The following is a 15,418-nucleotide window of genomic DNA, read 5'->3' as shown; positions in this document are numbered from 1 at the left end:
AGTGGTGGAACGAACAAACTATACCCGCTACTCGAACGAATTTTGACGTCTCAACAATTACTGGAAAGTTAATATTAACAATTTGTTAATATGTATACGACACCATTAAATATATGTTTTGGTTGTTGTAGCGGTAGAAATAAATTCGGCAAATAATTTTGATTAGGAGGCTGAATAAAAATCCGTTTCCGAGCCATTTTTAGTATTTATGGTCTCATCCATCATTTTGTGCGAAGTTTATGGGATTTGAATGGTGGCTGTCTGCCTATGATTGAGAAATCGTAATGAAATATGCGACTTTTTATAGGCAAATTGTGAACTAAATATATTCGAATAATTGAATTATTTTTAGCAAATGTATTATCTGTATTTACTTAAACCTAACAGCGGCGCCTACGAATTAAGTGGACAAAAAATATATCGCTCAAGAAAATTGATTTCTATTCGTGTTTTCGTCATAAGTGTATGTGTATGGGCGAATGCATGTTATATAATGCCACATGCGCACAACTTCAGCAATATGTACGTATGTATGTATGTATGTATATCAACACATCCATTGTTAAAAATTACTATTCATCAGTGAAAATGTTTAATATAAACAGTCTGCGTGGTGTTTGTTGTATTTATGTATAAAACCCTAAATCAAAATTGACTTATCAAAGCTCGAAGAGGAAGTCGCGATGTGTAAATGGAAAATTTTAGTTATTATTACTGATTTACCACTAATAACCAGCTCAGGTTTACACTGGAAAAAAGCTTTTAAACTTATTTCAATTGATCGATTAACTAGTTAGCTTTGATCGCTTTAAGTGCTGCGACAACGATGTCGGCAATTTGTACTTTATATAAAATATACCGAAAATGTTCTGGACTTGTATAACAGGGACATACAAGTCTAGAAGATTAGAAAATTGGAAAATTTATATCATATTTAATGATAATAACAACAGAAGCTGCAAAAGCTTTTTGCACATCAAAAAATAGAAAGAGTTTTTGAATTGCATTATTGCTCATTAATTGTTAATCATACCACATGGTGTCCCTGGTTCGTTTTGCAGTCACTTTTGTTACATTTTTAGGTACACTTTTGAATGAAGGTTTTAAAGACGGGTATTTATAGAAATAATAACAAAATAAAAAAAAAATTATCTATAAATATTTTGAAGGAACTGAAGTGAGTCAGTAAGGCTGGTTGCATTCTAGTTTTAAGGTTTTGTAGGGAAAAAATTCAATTCGGAAATCGTTTAGTTTTAGACAATGACTTTAAATCCATTATTATTTTTTACTAACTTACCATTAAAAGTAAACATGTATTTAAACCTGTGCATATAATATTTCAACTCAAATTTTTCACATACCTAACAAAGCTTCGTAATAATCTTACTCAGAAACACATTTCCTATTTTTACGCATAAAAAGAGCTCCCTCTCTCTCTTGATTGATGTTGGTTGCTTTTTTATAAACATTTTTTTTTTAAATTGAGACATTACTAATTTATTAGAAATTAGGATAATTATCCAAGGCGCTAATAAATGACAAACATTTTGTGTCAACTCATTCAAAAATCTCTGATTACCTTAGCAATTTTTCTTGAGCAAACACACGCATACACGCATAAAGAAACCAGCAGAATTGTTGGTGTGGAACCCGCTCTCACTTCGTTTAAATAGGAGCACAATGCAAAATTTGCCATGAGTTTATTCAACTAGCTCTGCCAACTGTAGGCGTCAAAGGTTTGGAGCGCCAATTTCATACTTCACAACTTACTCTCTTTATGACACTCGGCGCGTGCGGACCTGAGCGATTAAATTTGAAAAGAGATGTCCACAAACCGAAAATAATTTCACGAAATTAAAAAAAAATTTAAAATCGATCAAAACAAATAAACAAGGAAACACAATGTCAAGTGTAGAAACGGCAGAAGAATTCAAAACGCGATCACAAGTCGACCAACCGTTCGAGGCACAATTTAATGGATCCACCGAGTTCATACTTGTCACAGATCATCAAACACCTGAGAAGAAGCGAAACTTTGGAGAGTTCTGTGCAACCGGGTTGAAGAATGTCTTTCGTAAGAAGACACTTTACAAACGACTGCCGATCTTGAATTGGTTGCCACATTACAATCGTGAAGATGCCATCGGTGATATCATTGCAGGCATAACTGTCGGTTTAACGGTCATACCGCAGGGCTTAGCATACTCGGGCGTCGCTGGCTTGCCGACACAGGTAGGATTTTTCTAGTAGAAGTATTTAGTTGGTTGTTGTTGTTGTCGTAGCGGTATATTTTGAAGAACGCTGTCAAGTAGGCAGTCTCTGACCGGATAAAAATGAATTTCGGGTTAAATGCGATCCGGTATACGGTCTTGTATTACGAAAACTTCTCAGACAGTTTTGTGCTCAGTATTAATTAAGCCAACACTAAAGATGGATGGTGAAATGTGAATATTGTTTACTGTTATACAGCCAATAACACACAATTTCGGTTTCGTGGATTCCGTTCTGGTCACTTTAACGACATGGATGCACCATGCTATAAAACAGCAATGTTCGAAAATATGTTTCGATTGCCCAACAGATAAAATATTCCGAGGTATGGAAGAAGAAGTACCAAAGAATTTGTTGCTGTGCGTTTTATGCTGCACGGAGGCGGATAAGTATCTTCGCTGTGACGAGATAGTCGTCCGAGTCAATGCTGAGACCTCGGAGCGTACGCACGTCTAAAACACATCGATCTGATTGGTGGCTTTTCGATCCGCTGGAATCAAGTACCACTGATAACAATATTTCTGGTCCCGGCGAAATAAATCAGCCCCTACACATTTAGGGATGTTTCCTCGTGGAGACTGAATTTACCGACTGTTGTGCCAAAGATATCTTCTTTGCCCACCCTGACGTTAAAGTCGACAACCACGATTTTGACATCATGGCGGGGCAGCTCTTACTTCAAGCGCTCATAGAAGACAGTCTCTCTCCCATCACGCATCCCACACCGAATTTGCGCTCCTATATATGGCCACTGTAGTAAATGCCACAAGGACTTATTCGCCTCAGTCCTTGTCCCGTCCATAGCACTTATATCGACGGCAGTGATTTCAGTATTTTCTTTTACGAGGACAATAACCAGCTGGGCAGTGGCATCTTTCCAATTAAGGAACTAGACATTTGAGGTGCATGCCCTTAAATGGTAATCCTTAATGTGTTTGCAGTAGTCGTGGTAAAAAGGCGGGTCTTTCGTACTAGGCTAGCGGGTCCCAAACCTAGCGCACAGTTTAGAAAAGAGATGTTTCGCCTTCTCACTTTAGCTCGTCTTCAAACGGATGATTTTTGACTATCCAGAGGATACTTGATCAAAGGCCGGAAGCTGCTAGAAACTCATGTAAAATAATCGTTTCTGGTCACTTCCAAGTGAATGGCGCCCAGAGAATTTTCCGCACTTGCGTGAACTTCTATACATGGCTCTATCCTCTATCAAAAATTACATTTTTGTAAAAATTGTATTATTAACTTGTAAACATAAATTGTTTTAAAAAAATTTAATTTTAAAATTCATTTGATTCCATAGTACGGTCTTTACGGCGCCTTTATGGGTTGCTTTGCCTATGTCATATTCGGCACCTGCAAGGACAGCACAGTCGGTTCGACGGCCATTGCATCACTTATGGTTTTTCAGTTCGCCAAAGGAGTCTGGCAAAGAGCGATCTTGCTCACATTCCTCACCGGCATCATCGAAATACTCATGGCGCTCTTTCGGCTAAGTTTCATAATAGAGTTTGTATCAGGGCCGGTGAGTGCGGGTTTCACAAGCGCCATTGCGTTCATCATAACCACATCACAAATAAAAGATATAATTGGTGTTAAAAATGCCAAAGGCATAACATTTTTGGAGCGTTGGATCAGCATGATCAATGACATAGGGAATATACGCATAGCAGATACGATTCTCGGTTGTAGCTGCGTTGTCATCTTGATGTTGATGCGCTCCTTAGGCAACATTAAGGTGGGTCCAAAAAATAATCGCCGATGGTATCACATTTTGGTGACCAAGCTATTGTGGTTCTTTGCCGTATCGCGAAATGCAACGCTGGTGATCGTTTGTGCGACAGCAAGCATGTACATGCAGGAGCGGGGTATAAATTATTTCCGGTTGACAGGCTACATACCTGGTGGCTTGCCCGAATTTGGATTACCTCCTTTCTCCATTGAAGGAACGCCGGGTAATGAAACCACCGGTGAGCCAGCAGTAGAAGCTGAGTCTTTCTTTGAGATGGTTAATAATATGGGCTATGGTCTGATCATTGTGCCACTCGTTGCCTTAATGGAGAACATCGCCGCTTGTAAGGCTCTCGGTGAGTAAGAGTACAAATTTCGTTGACTTTTCTGTAATAATTTGATTTCGATTTTGTAGCGAAGGGAAAACCTATTGACACAGCCCAAGAGCTGATCGCTATGGGTGTTGCAAACGTGGCCAATTCATTTTTCCAAGGTTATCGGGCCAACGGCGGTCTCGCACGCTCGGCTGTCAATAAAGCCAGTGGCGTACGCACGCCCTTGGGCAATATGTACATCGGCGCCATTGTGGTCTTCGCTCTGCTCTATCTAACTGACTTTTTCTACTACATTCCAAAAGCTGCATTAGCGTCCGTCATTATTTCGGCCGTGATCTTCCAAGTGCAGTACCAAGTGATTGTGCCAATGTGGCGCAGTAAGCGTGAGTTCAAATTCGTTTCGTCCTTAACGAAAAATTTTTATTTCACTTTATTCAATATTTTGATGCTTTCAGGTACGGATTTGATTCCGTATTTCGTCGCCTTCATTGCTTGCTTGGTTATGCCGCTGGAGCTGGGGATTCTCGCGGCAATAGGCGTAAATCTTATGTTTATTTTATATCACTCCGCGCGTCCGAAAGTTCGCTTGGAGACACTTGAGGTACTTACTGGCGACCTACAATAAATAACTAAATTGACTTTATATATCCCTCTGTTTCTATGTTTTTAGACGCAAGAAGGCTTGAAATTCCTGAAACTCACACCGGATCGTTGCCTCATCTTTCCATCAGTTGAGTTTGTACGCAACCTGGTGCTGAAGTTCGGCAACAAAACCACATTGCCCGTGGTCATCGATTGCACTTACATCTATGGCGCTGACTACACTGCCGCCAAAGTGATCTCTTCTCTGATCGAAGATTTCAAACGACGTAACCAAAAAATTATCTTCTATAATTTGAAACCAAATGTTGTGCAAATCTTCGATGGTCTGAATATTAGCCTAACATTGTGCTACAACCCTGACGCACTGACCCAGGCGCTGAGGGAGAATCAAAATGGCGCGATGTCGAAACCGCCTCTAGACAATTACGTAGAGGCTGGTATTAGAAGTAGCAACGCGACCTTAAACTCCACACTTACCATCGATGTGGCCAGCATTGAGAATCCTGAGAATACAACCAAGTTGTAAATACTTTATTTCTTGCTCGTGTGCGCCCTTAACCGATTCCATATCCATTTGTAAATATGCATTTAATGAAGAAGCTCATTTCTGGTACAAACTGTTCCTATATACATACATATAAGACATACAAAATATAAAGCTCTAAATAAATACTGCGTGAATATGAGTATCCCTGTTTTCCTTTTGAAGCGTTGTATGTTAGATGCGAACAAATGATTGATGAGAGATTATGATTGATGATTCTTCTATATAAGATTGTTTTACTTTGGAGACTGCTTTCCATACGAAACAATTTGTTATAACATAATGTCAAAAAACTTATTGTTGTTTTTTTCTCATGAATTTTTTTTTACTATTTGATGATTTTCTTTGATTTACAATCTATGCGTATTCAATTATCACTCAGAAAATATTCGGTGATTTTTTCGACGAGTGAAATTATTCAAACAAGAAGTTCCATCCAATTGTGTGTGTGAAATTAAATTTCTGGTGCCGAAACATTCAGAATGTTGGAAAAGGCTTTCAGTCATTATTGTTTGTCGCGACCAAGTGTTTTTAATTGGTAAAAATTATTCAAAGAGGGTCAAGAACGAGCAGAAGACGAACCACGTCCAAGACGTCTATCAACATCAGCTGACGTCAATAATTTAAAGAAATTGGTACTTGAAAATCGAAAAAGTCAGAGATCTCACTGGCATCGATTCCGATATTCCAAGGAAGGATAAGTAAAAACCATTTTGAAAGCTCATTTGGGATTAAAAAACTCAAAACACCATTGTTTCCAAAATCACTCAACTTTTCGAAAAACAGCGCCACGTTAACGAAAAAGCCACGTCAAAACAGGTCAAAAATCAAGGTTATGTTGACACTTTTCTTCGATTATCGAGGTGTGCTGCACTTAGAATTCCCCTCCGAGAAAACCGTTTGAGTCAATTGAAGACATTAAACCTGAATCGCCACGCGCATTACTTTAAGAACTGTTTCGAAGTTAGATAAACCGTTGAAATAAGTGCATTGGGGCCAATAAGGATTGCTTTAAGGGGGACGACATAGATTTCGAAGTATAAATTAAGAATTCTAAAATATGAACAAAGTCTTACTCGGCTTTGCCCGCACCACCATTATTGAATTCATAATTTAATTATATAAGGTTAATAAGTTTTTTAAAGATTTCAGTTTTAAATGGGCGTTTTTAGAGTATTTTTTAAATATTTTTCAGTTAAAGGTAAGCAGTTTCTTCTTCACTTCTCATTTAAGAATTTGGTATTCACTGCAACGAAAGCGCTAAGAGCGAAGAGCGTTTCAGCGACTGTTTCCAGTGGTGTGATTGTCAATTGGCATCCATATGAGAGCGTTTAATGTGTGTACACTGATTATAATTATTTCCTCTTACGCCCAAAATTAGATTTAATATTATAATTTGATGACAAACGGCCAAGCTTTTTTGTATAAAGCTTTATACGCTGGAAAAAATTTGGAACGAGTCTTTAAAAAGTGAGTTTCTTGTCTGGAAGCATACTTTTAGGCATATTAAATTTGCCAAATAGTCTCCAAACGATCTCACTAATAATTAAGTTCGTTCACACTGATAATTAAGTTTGCTCAGCGAGGATCATTAACAGGCAGAAATACTTTTTTCGTTAATAAGTCAAATGCTGCTCTCCTTATATTAAGTCTCACCACTACCTCCCGGAAAACTAAAAGGTATTTTAATTATACTCTTAATTCTGCGATAATGAGTTTTTATGCTCTTATGTGTATTTAAGTTGGTGTTCCTAGATAAGAAAAATTTAGCAAAAGCTTTTCACTGATTTATTTTACTGAAATATATTACTTTAAATAAAAATCATATCCGTATTTTCACATAATCCCATAAATATTTATATTGTGGAAAATATAAGCAAACAATAAAAATATATTTATGTTTAAAATAATAAACACTGGTCAGTTGAATTACTCATACGCCCCGGGTCTTCCTCACGTACCATTTTTAACATGAATTCAATAAAAAGGTGTTGCAAAAACCCTTAATCCCTTATTGTTTTTACTAATTGGCTAGTTGATCAATTTACTAGTGGAGAATAACTAGCCGAAACTAGGCAGCTCTCAATTAGTAAATATGTGAGGCAGTCATATTATGATGCAAAATTATTATAATCGAAAATTACTTTTTTTTCAGCAGATTACCTTGTCTGACGACGAGCTCATGCTAACGTAAGTGCGCGCAAACGAAGTCGCTCCTGAAATAAATTACAATTTATTAACATCAATTTGACAGATTCATCGCTCATTGACAAAAGAATATATTTAAACTAAGAGTTATCAAGATTATCACGTTTGATTAAGCAACACAATGAGCAATGAAATGCGCATCCACAGGAGGCAGCTATTTGCTGTCGCAATTTGATGGTCACATTGGCAGAAATTACCTTCGCTTAGCACCTCTGAAAGCGATCGTCAGAGTGCTCCAATGAGAACATAAATAATTTAATTCTTTCCATGCGAAGATCATGAAAGAATTGCGTGAATTTGACACAACATTTTCGGCGGAATGAAAGAAACTTCACATTTTCATATTTATTTATTTATTTTGTATATTTTATTTTTTACAAATTAAGATCGTCTTATTTTACTTAAATAATTAACTTATTGTAAATATGTATAATTATGGTCTAATTGTAATTTCTCCAAAGTATATATTAATTATAAGATGAGGTATGTATTGTGGAACACAATATAAAAAAAATAATGCCAATTTAATTCAATCAGAGATTTTACATATTTTATGGATGCTTCGCATATAAGCTTCGATAATTAGCTTTCAATATATTTGCAGAAATATAATTCCAAGTTCATCATCAAAAAGTCTGAAAAGTTGATGAACATTATATTCCGCGTACAGAGAAATTATAGAAAAATGCCAGCAAATATTTAAAAATCATATACGCTATATTATTACATGATGTGTTGTTGTTATTGTAACGGGTACTTAATTCCGTTAGGATAATAAGGATTAATAATGCATCGTAAGTACTCATACCAGCATCCGTGTGCCGTTCGCCTCTTCCATAATACTTTCGTCGGTTTACATTTCCATTCCGCTTACTTGGCAGTTGAATAATCTCACGATTTGTCCATTACTCAGGACTTCGCTTCCAATTCTTTGCCTGCGAGTACCATTTCCAAATGCTCAGCATCGTAGATAACAATCAGCCCCTTGTTGAGGCCCTCGAACACCTGCGCTACACGCGCTTGCAGATTGTAGAAGTAGAGCTTTTGGTTGCGAGTCTCGAAGTCTTTGATCAGCATGGAGACGACCTTGGCGGCCGTGAAGTCCGCACCATAAATGTAGGTGCAATCGATGACCACCGGCAATGTCGATTTGCGGCCGTGCTTATTGATCACGTTGCGCACAAACTCCACCGATGGGAAGATGAGGCAGCGATCAGGAGTGAGCATGAGATACTTGATGCCATTCGAAGCCTGTAGGTTGAAGAATTGATTATACATATTTGCATTTGCTGCAGTTTAAATGGACTCACTTCTAAAGTTTCAATTCGTAGCTTGGGACGCGCTGCGCTGTACAAAATGAATATCACGTTAATAGTCATGCCGACCAATATGCCGATCTGTATGGGTAGTACAATGCAGGCAATGAATGCACCCAGACCGGGAATGAGGTCGGTTCCTGAAAAGCAATTATAAGTGTTAACGAGAAAGAAAAATATGTTTTTTAAAGTCTTACTTTTGCTGTGCCACATCGGCTTGACTACGCGATATTGCAACATGAAAATCGTCGCCGAGACAATGATGGCCGCCAGAGCTGCTTTCGGCACGTAGTAGAAGGCAGGCGTAAAATAAAGTAGTGCGAAAATAACAATAACGCCCGTATATAAATTGGACATCTGTGTTCGAACCCCGCTGGCATTCAAGACAGCACCACGCGCCAAGGGACCATTACCGCGGAAGCCCTGTGCGAAAGATGTGCCCACATTGCAAAGACCAATGGCAATGAGCTCTTGGTTGGCGTCGCAAGGTTTGCCTTCAGCTGTGGATACAAGTAGAAAATATGTATACCTACTTATAAAAATTAAGGACTCTCTCTTCACTTACCAAACGCCTGTATGAGGGCTGTTGTTTCCAGCAGCGAGACCAGCGGAATGACGATCAAACCAGCGCCCAAACTGGAAACCATATCGAAAAAGCTCTCATTCATCTCAACAAGCTCACCGCTTGTTGTATTTGTGTATGTAGTCGCTGAGAATGCTGGCACCTTAAACTCGGGCAAACCACTGGGCACATAACCCACCATGCGGAAGATGTCGATGCCGGATTGCAGTAAATGGTAGCCCAGCATTCCCACCAGCACCACCAGCACGGCATTGCGCGAGGTGCCAATCAACCAGATGGTCTTCTGCAGTATACGTTGCCAGCTTTTCTTGCCCTCTTTGGGTCCAATTTCAATAAAAGTCATGGCACGCATGGAGAGGAGCAGGAAAACAGCACTCACACCCAGAGCGGAATCATTCCAGCTAATGTTGCGAAAATCCTTGACAATAGAAACCCACATGTCCACCAATGTGTCGCCGGCTGTGTCCACGACTAGCAAATCCTTCAGCTGCGAGGTGAATATGATCAATGAGGCGGCACTGGTAAAGCCCGCACTAACCGGTCCGGATACGAAATCAATGAGAAAACCCAACTTCAGTAAGCCCATCAGCACCTCAATTATGCCCGTTAGAAACGTTAGCAATATCGTCTTCACCAAATCACCGCGCCCTATTTGGAAGGTGAGCAGCGCGGCTATGGCCGTGGGCCCAACAGGTACGTCTTTGCTGGTGCCGAAAAGCACGTAGATGAAACAGCCCATGAAGCAACTGTACAAGCCATACTGTGAGTGAGACACAAAGTGGTACGGAGTTAGTATTGAGTAGGAGACTGGTTTCAGCCGTCAGTATTTAAATATTGAAAGATATCAAAAATTCATAAACCTGAAAGTGGTACGGGTTTTTAATTTTATTCTTACTTTCATTTAATTATTTTATTCGTGTATAATTAAATAAATTCAAGCTTTTCTAGTGAAAAGAAACTATCACAAGAAATATTATTGGCAAAGATAGACTAGATCGGCACACAAATGACACAATTTCTCAAAGCAACTAAATGCGGATTTTAAATAGTTCCTCGAATGACCAATGAGGAGAGAATATCATTTACTTCTTGTCCATTGCCATCGCAATTCATACGAAGAAAGATTGCTTTGAGCCACTAAACTACGAAACACTAACACTTCAAAAACTAATTTGCGTGGAACTACAATCTCTGTACTCACTTGCAGTTCCAGACCCGTTATGCCTGCAAATGCAAGACCTTGAGGTATCACAGTTAAGCCGACGGTAATACCGGCCACCAAATCACCCACAATATCATTTCGATCATATTTTGGTAACCACTCTAAGATGGGCAGTCGCTTGTACAGCGTCTTTTTGCGAAACACATTCGCAGCAGTGTCCTTCAGCCAATCGCCAGTAGCCGAGCAGCAGTCTCGTTGCTCGTTCACATCCGCTTCGTCGACAATGCAATCCGAAGAGCCTGTGTAGAGACCGCCCGGCGGTATGTCCAAGGTTACATCGGAACCATAATTATCACAACCTTCTAAGTTGCGTGTTCTCACGTTTGAATTAACTGTACACATTTTCATTAACTGTAACTAATTTCAGTAACTGACTTTTTATTTTATTCTCGAAAATGCTTTGGCGGTTTCGTTTTATTGAGAATACCTTTACTGGCGAAATCGAATATTTACATGCACGTCCAATAATCACTTTACACTTTTATGACTAAATAGCCGTTAAATGAAAATATTATTCCGCAATTACACCGTTCACCCCAACACCCGTGTGAGCATCGGTGCTCAGTTGGAGCTTGTTAATGGCGGAAATATCTAAAACTCGGACTTAGCGAGGTTTGCGAGGTTTCGAACTGTACGTGCCGCCGTCCCATACGCGAATGCTGTAGCTTTAGAAGTTTAGGTGGCTGGTGAGCAAAGGTGTGTGCGTGTAAGCGTGGGTTTCGCTGTATGATAATGATTTAACTAATATTGAGATGTTTCGTCGTACTTTCTTGCGGATCAAATAATTTGCGCCGTTTTCAATGGTAATGCCAGACAAACGGCAAACAGTTAGCAAGTGGTTTCTTGTTTGTTGTATTGATTAAGTCTTGTAGCCGCGACCGTTCTCAGTCAATTATATTTTTATGTTGTAGAGATATTTGATAATATTAAGAACAGCTTGTGTAAGTCAGTAGGTAAATATGCGTCAATGGTTCGGTAAGTCAGGAAAATGATAAGAGCCTTTTATCTACAGGTGAACTTCAAGATGTAAGCCAAAATGTCAAAGTAGATTTCGTCATAGCAAGCATAAAATATGTATGTAGAACTCATAGTAGTAGGAAATATTACTCTAAATATGGGAGTGGGGTTAACCGGGAATAAGATCTCCTCGAATCTAGACTAAGCCTTGGGTATAATTAATAACCGTTCATTTATTAGGACATGGTTCCAGTTATTCTCACTTAAATTTTAAAACTAAATAAATTATGTTAACCGTTATTTAACGAAAATTATACATTTTCTCTAGCTTCGTTAAATAATAAATTGTCTAGCGAATTGATTCCAAATGAAGTTCCGCCTAAAGTTTGCTATAAATGAATGTCCGCGTTCACAAAATGAATAGTCGCATTAATATGCAATAGCTATTTGTATTCGTGGAATTTTAATATCTTCTTATCGGTTTATGTGAATATGTATTTGCATATTTAACAAGTAAGAAAGGGTTAAGTTCGAGCGCAAGCGAAAATTTTATACCACTGCAAGTTGCAAGAATCAAGGCTAGGGGAAGCTACTTTCAGGTGCTTCAGGCTTGTTAGTTATATGGGGTCTGGGACAACTTTTCACCCGATTTTATCCATTTCAGGCACAGAGATGAACCGTTATTAGAAAAGCACAGTTTTATTACAATAAGTAATATACTTGCCGATATATACGGTATAAAGTTAACCTGAAGTTTAAATATCTTTCTATTGGGTAAATGGGGGATAAGGGAAGTATTGACCCGATTCAACCCATTTTTGACACACATAAATATTATTTTCCCTACGAATTAATATAATATATCTCAAAGAATGAGCGATATTTTCGAAAAAATTTCTCAATTGGAACTTTAGTTCACATATTCGTTTTCAAGGGGATTGAATAGTTTTGTTCCGATTTGGACAATTTTTGGTCGTAAGGTGGTAGTCCTCAGTGGTGCTATTTGAGCAAAGTTTTATCCCGATACGTTAATTGGTGCTGAGCTTGCATACTGGAAAGTGAAAGAATCAGACGAAATTTAAAATTGTATTATATGGAAAGTAGGCGTGGTTTTAGTCCATTTTCTCTCATTTTCGCATTGATATATAGAATGTCAAGATAATTTTATGCACTCAAATTGGTCAAGATGGTTGAGTTGGTTTTGAGGTATGGATTTTCAATGAAATGTGGGCGAAATTAAGTCTTCTCATATCATGTTTATAATCTAGAAATTTAATATCTCTGGCGTCTATTTTTATTGATTTATCGTGGGCCAAGTTTCATTAAGATATCTTAATTTTTACACGAGATACCGCTTGCACAGACGGACGGACAGACAGACTGTCACTCGGATTTTATATAAAGCTCTAAATCTAACTCAATTATGTTAGATGACACAAACAACCGTTGGGTAAAGAAAACTATTATACTCTGTAGCAACATGTTGGGATAGTATAACAACTGCGCACTGTCTCAATGACACACACAGACTTACAATATTGCAACAAGAGGCGAAGTTTACTCTTTAAGTACCTCAGATTCAAAAATGCCGTTCGATTTTCAAAAAGTGTTTTTGTAAAACAATAGAGAGGGACAAACTGGAATGATGGCTTCAATAACTGCTAGGAGCCACTCATATGGTAAAATAAGGGTAATAAAGAGGCAGTTCTATATCCTTGAGAGCTGGGTATATGTTAAGTGACGCTTTAAAGTTTTTTGGACAAACTCATCGAAATTGTTTCAAACTGATATCGAAGGAAAGTAATTTCCAGAAGAACTAAAGCAGTTGCAAATATTCTCCCATCTAGCCACCCGACTGCGCTTAAATCCAAGTACGTGTGTACGCAAACCCGAGTGGGTAATTAATAACCGCTGTCGTCAGCGAGATAAATGAGTAACGACATGCGACCAGTGCATGCCAGTCATGTTGCTGTTGTTTGTGACATTTTTGGGGAAGCCGTTTTTTGTGAATGTGAAGATGAGACGGATGCTATCAGCTTTTAAATGTCGCGAGGTCTGGTCTCTTGGCGCTTTGACAATGTTAGATGCCGCGCAGCGAAAAAAAAAGATATTTTTTATTAAATTTATGCATTTACTGCGGTTTGTTAATCGCTTCTGTTTTACCTTACCATACGGGTTTCAGAGACGTGTTGAAGCGCTCAGGCACCCTCTAGCATTTTGTCGAAGCTCACGTGCTGTCTAGTCGTGAGCTTTGCTCACATGTACCCTTATGTGGTTATAAGTACATACAAGTACATGTGTAAATATGAGTATTTAGTAAGCGGAATACAATATTTAAATGCACAATTACTCGACCATAAAACTCGCTAACACTTGATTTATTTCTAATACCCGAGTCAATTCGTTGAACCAGTAAGATAAAACTAAGTTCAGGCGGGTGTGAAACACTTGTGAAAATCATAGGCACTAATGTTCGGGATAACGAGAAGTTTAGGTATTTACATATATGGATGAGATCATATGAAATAGTATTCCCTTGAGCAGAAATCCAGAAGGGCCTCCGAAAAAAGCTGTTTGGCCATGAGGAAGATTTTTCTGCTTAAAACTATCTCAAATCCAAGATCAATACAGGTAATGATCAAAGGCCAGTAAAATTTTGAATTTTTGACAAAATGGCAGCTTCCCGAAAAGAACCTTTTTTGACAAAATTTACACTTCAGAGAGCTTAAAAAGCGAAATTATTATCAACAAGTAAGCAAGGGCTAAGTTCGGGTGCAACCGAACATTTTATACACTTGCAATTTGCAAGAATCAAAACCAGGGAAATATTTTAAGTCGTAAAACCAATAATATAGAGTAAAGTCAGTCGAATATTCGAAAAACTTGATATTAGTTATATAGGGGCTAGGCCATGTTTTCGCTCAAATTTATCTATTTAGGGACAAGGATACACTGTTATGAGTAAAATAAGCTCTCTTATTTTCATTGCGATAACTCACATATTGGCCGATATATCAAGGATAAAGTCACCTGTAAGTTCGAAAATCTTTATATTAGGTATACGGTAAGGGGCTAAGGGAAGTATTGGTCCGGTTCAACCCATTTTTGACCACCATTATAAAAGAAAGACTATCTTTTAATTTTAGTTATATACATATATCACACATTGACCGAAATTTTCCATCAAAAGTCAACTATAGGTGCCGGGGTCTAAATATTCGGTACCAAGTGGCTTGAACACTTTTTATTGGATTTTAACAATTTTTGGTTATAAAGTGGCGTACTCTAAAGACATTATTCGTGCAAATTTTTCTCCCGTTATATGAATTGCATCTTGATTTGTGTACTGGAAACTGAACGAATCAAGTGAAATTTAAAATTGTGCTATATGTGGAGTAGGCGTGGTTGTTGTCCGATTTCGTCCATTTTCACAATATGACATAAGAATGTAAGAAGATGCCACGTATTAAATTTTTTCGAAATCGGTTGGTGGTGTCCCGAGATATGGTATTTCACCAAAAAGTGGGCGGTGCCACGCCCATCGTCCAATTTTTACATCAGCTCCCATAAAGTTCTCTCATACCATATCAGAGGTAAAACTTTATGTCTCTGGCGTATTTAGTTATTGATTCATTTTCCCACAGATGCCCCTTG

General features: G+C 38.2%; 2 protein-coding genes across 2 annotated transcripts; one reads left to right on the top strand and one right to left on the bottom strand.

Annotated features, from left to right (window-relative positions):
- The first annotated feature begins 1,902 nt into the window (after positions 1-1,902).
- On the top strand, positions 1,903-5,460 carry LOC126762647 (sodium-independent sulfate anion transporter-like). The gene is made up of 5 exons (XM_050479546.1): positions 1,903-2,232; positions 3,569-4,352; positions 4,412-4,714; positions 4,787-4,932; positions 5,002-5,460. Exons 1-5 carry the CDS (start codon positions 1,903-1,905, stop codon positions 5,458-5,460), a joined length of 2,022 nt encoding a protein of 673 aa, XP_050335503.1.
- A 2,562-nt stretch (positions 5,461-8,022) lies between these two features.
- LOC126760775 (sodium-independent sulfate anion transporter-like) lies at positions 8,023-11,449 on the bottom strand. The gene is made up of 5 exons (XM_050476673.1): positions 10,787-11,449; positions 9,568-10,345; positions 9,200-9,502; positions 8,997-9,142; positions 8,023-8,937 (listed from the first exon to the last, which is right to left on the bottom strand). Exons 1-5 carry the CDS (start codon positions 11,153-11,155, stop codon positions 8,596-8,598), a joined length of 1,938 nt encoding a protein of 645 aa, XP_050332630.1. The 5' UTR covers positions 11,156-11,449; the 3' UTR covers positions 8,023-8,595.
- Between the last annotated feature and the right edge of the window lie 3,969 nt (positions 11,450-15,418).

Source organism: Bactrocera neohumeralis, chromosome 2, assembly GCF_024586455.1.
Source record: "Bactrocera neohumeralis isolate Rockhampton chromosome 2, APGP_CSIRO_Bneo_wtdbg2-racon-allhic-juicebox.fasta_v2, whole genome shotgun sequence".
In the NCBI taxonomy this organism is placed as follows: Eukaryota; Metazoa; Arthropoda; class Insecta; order Diptera; family Tephritidae; genus Bactrocera; species Bactrocera neohumeralis.
Note: the sequence above shows the minus strand (reverse complement) of the source record. Positions and strands in the feature narration are given on the sequence as shown.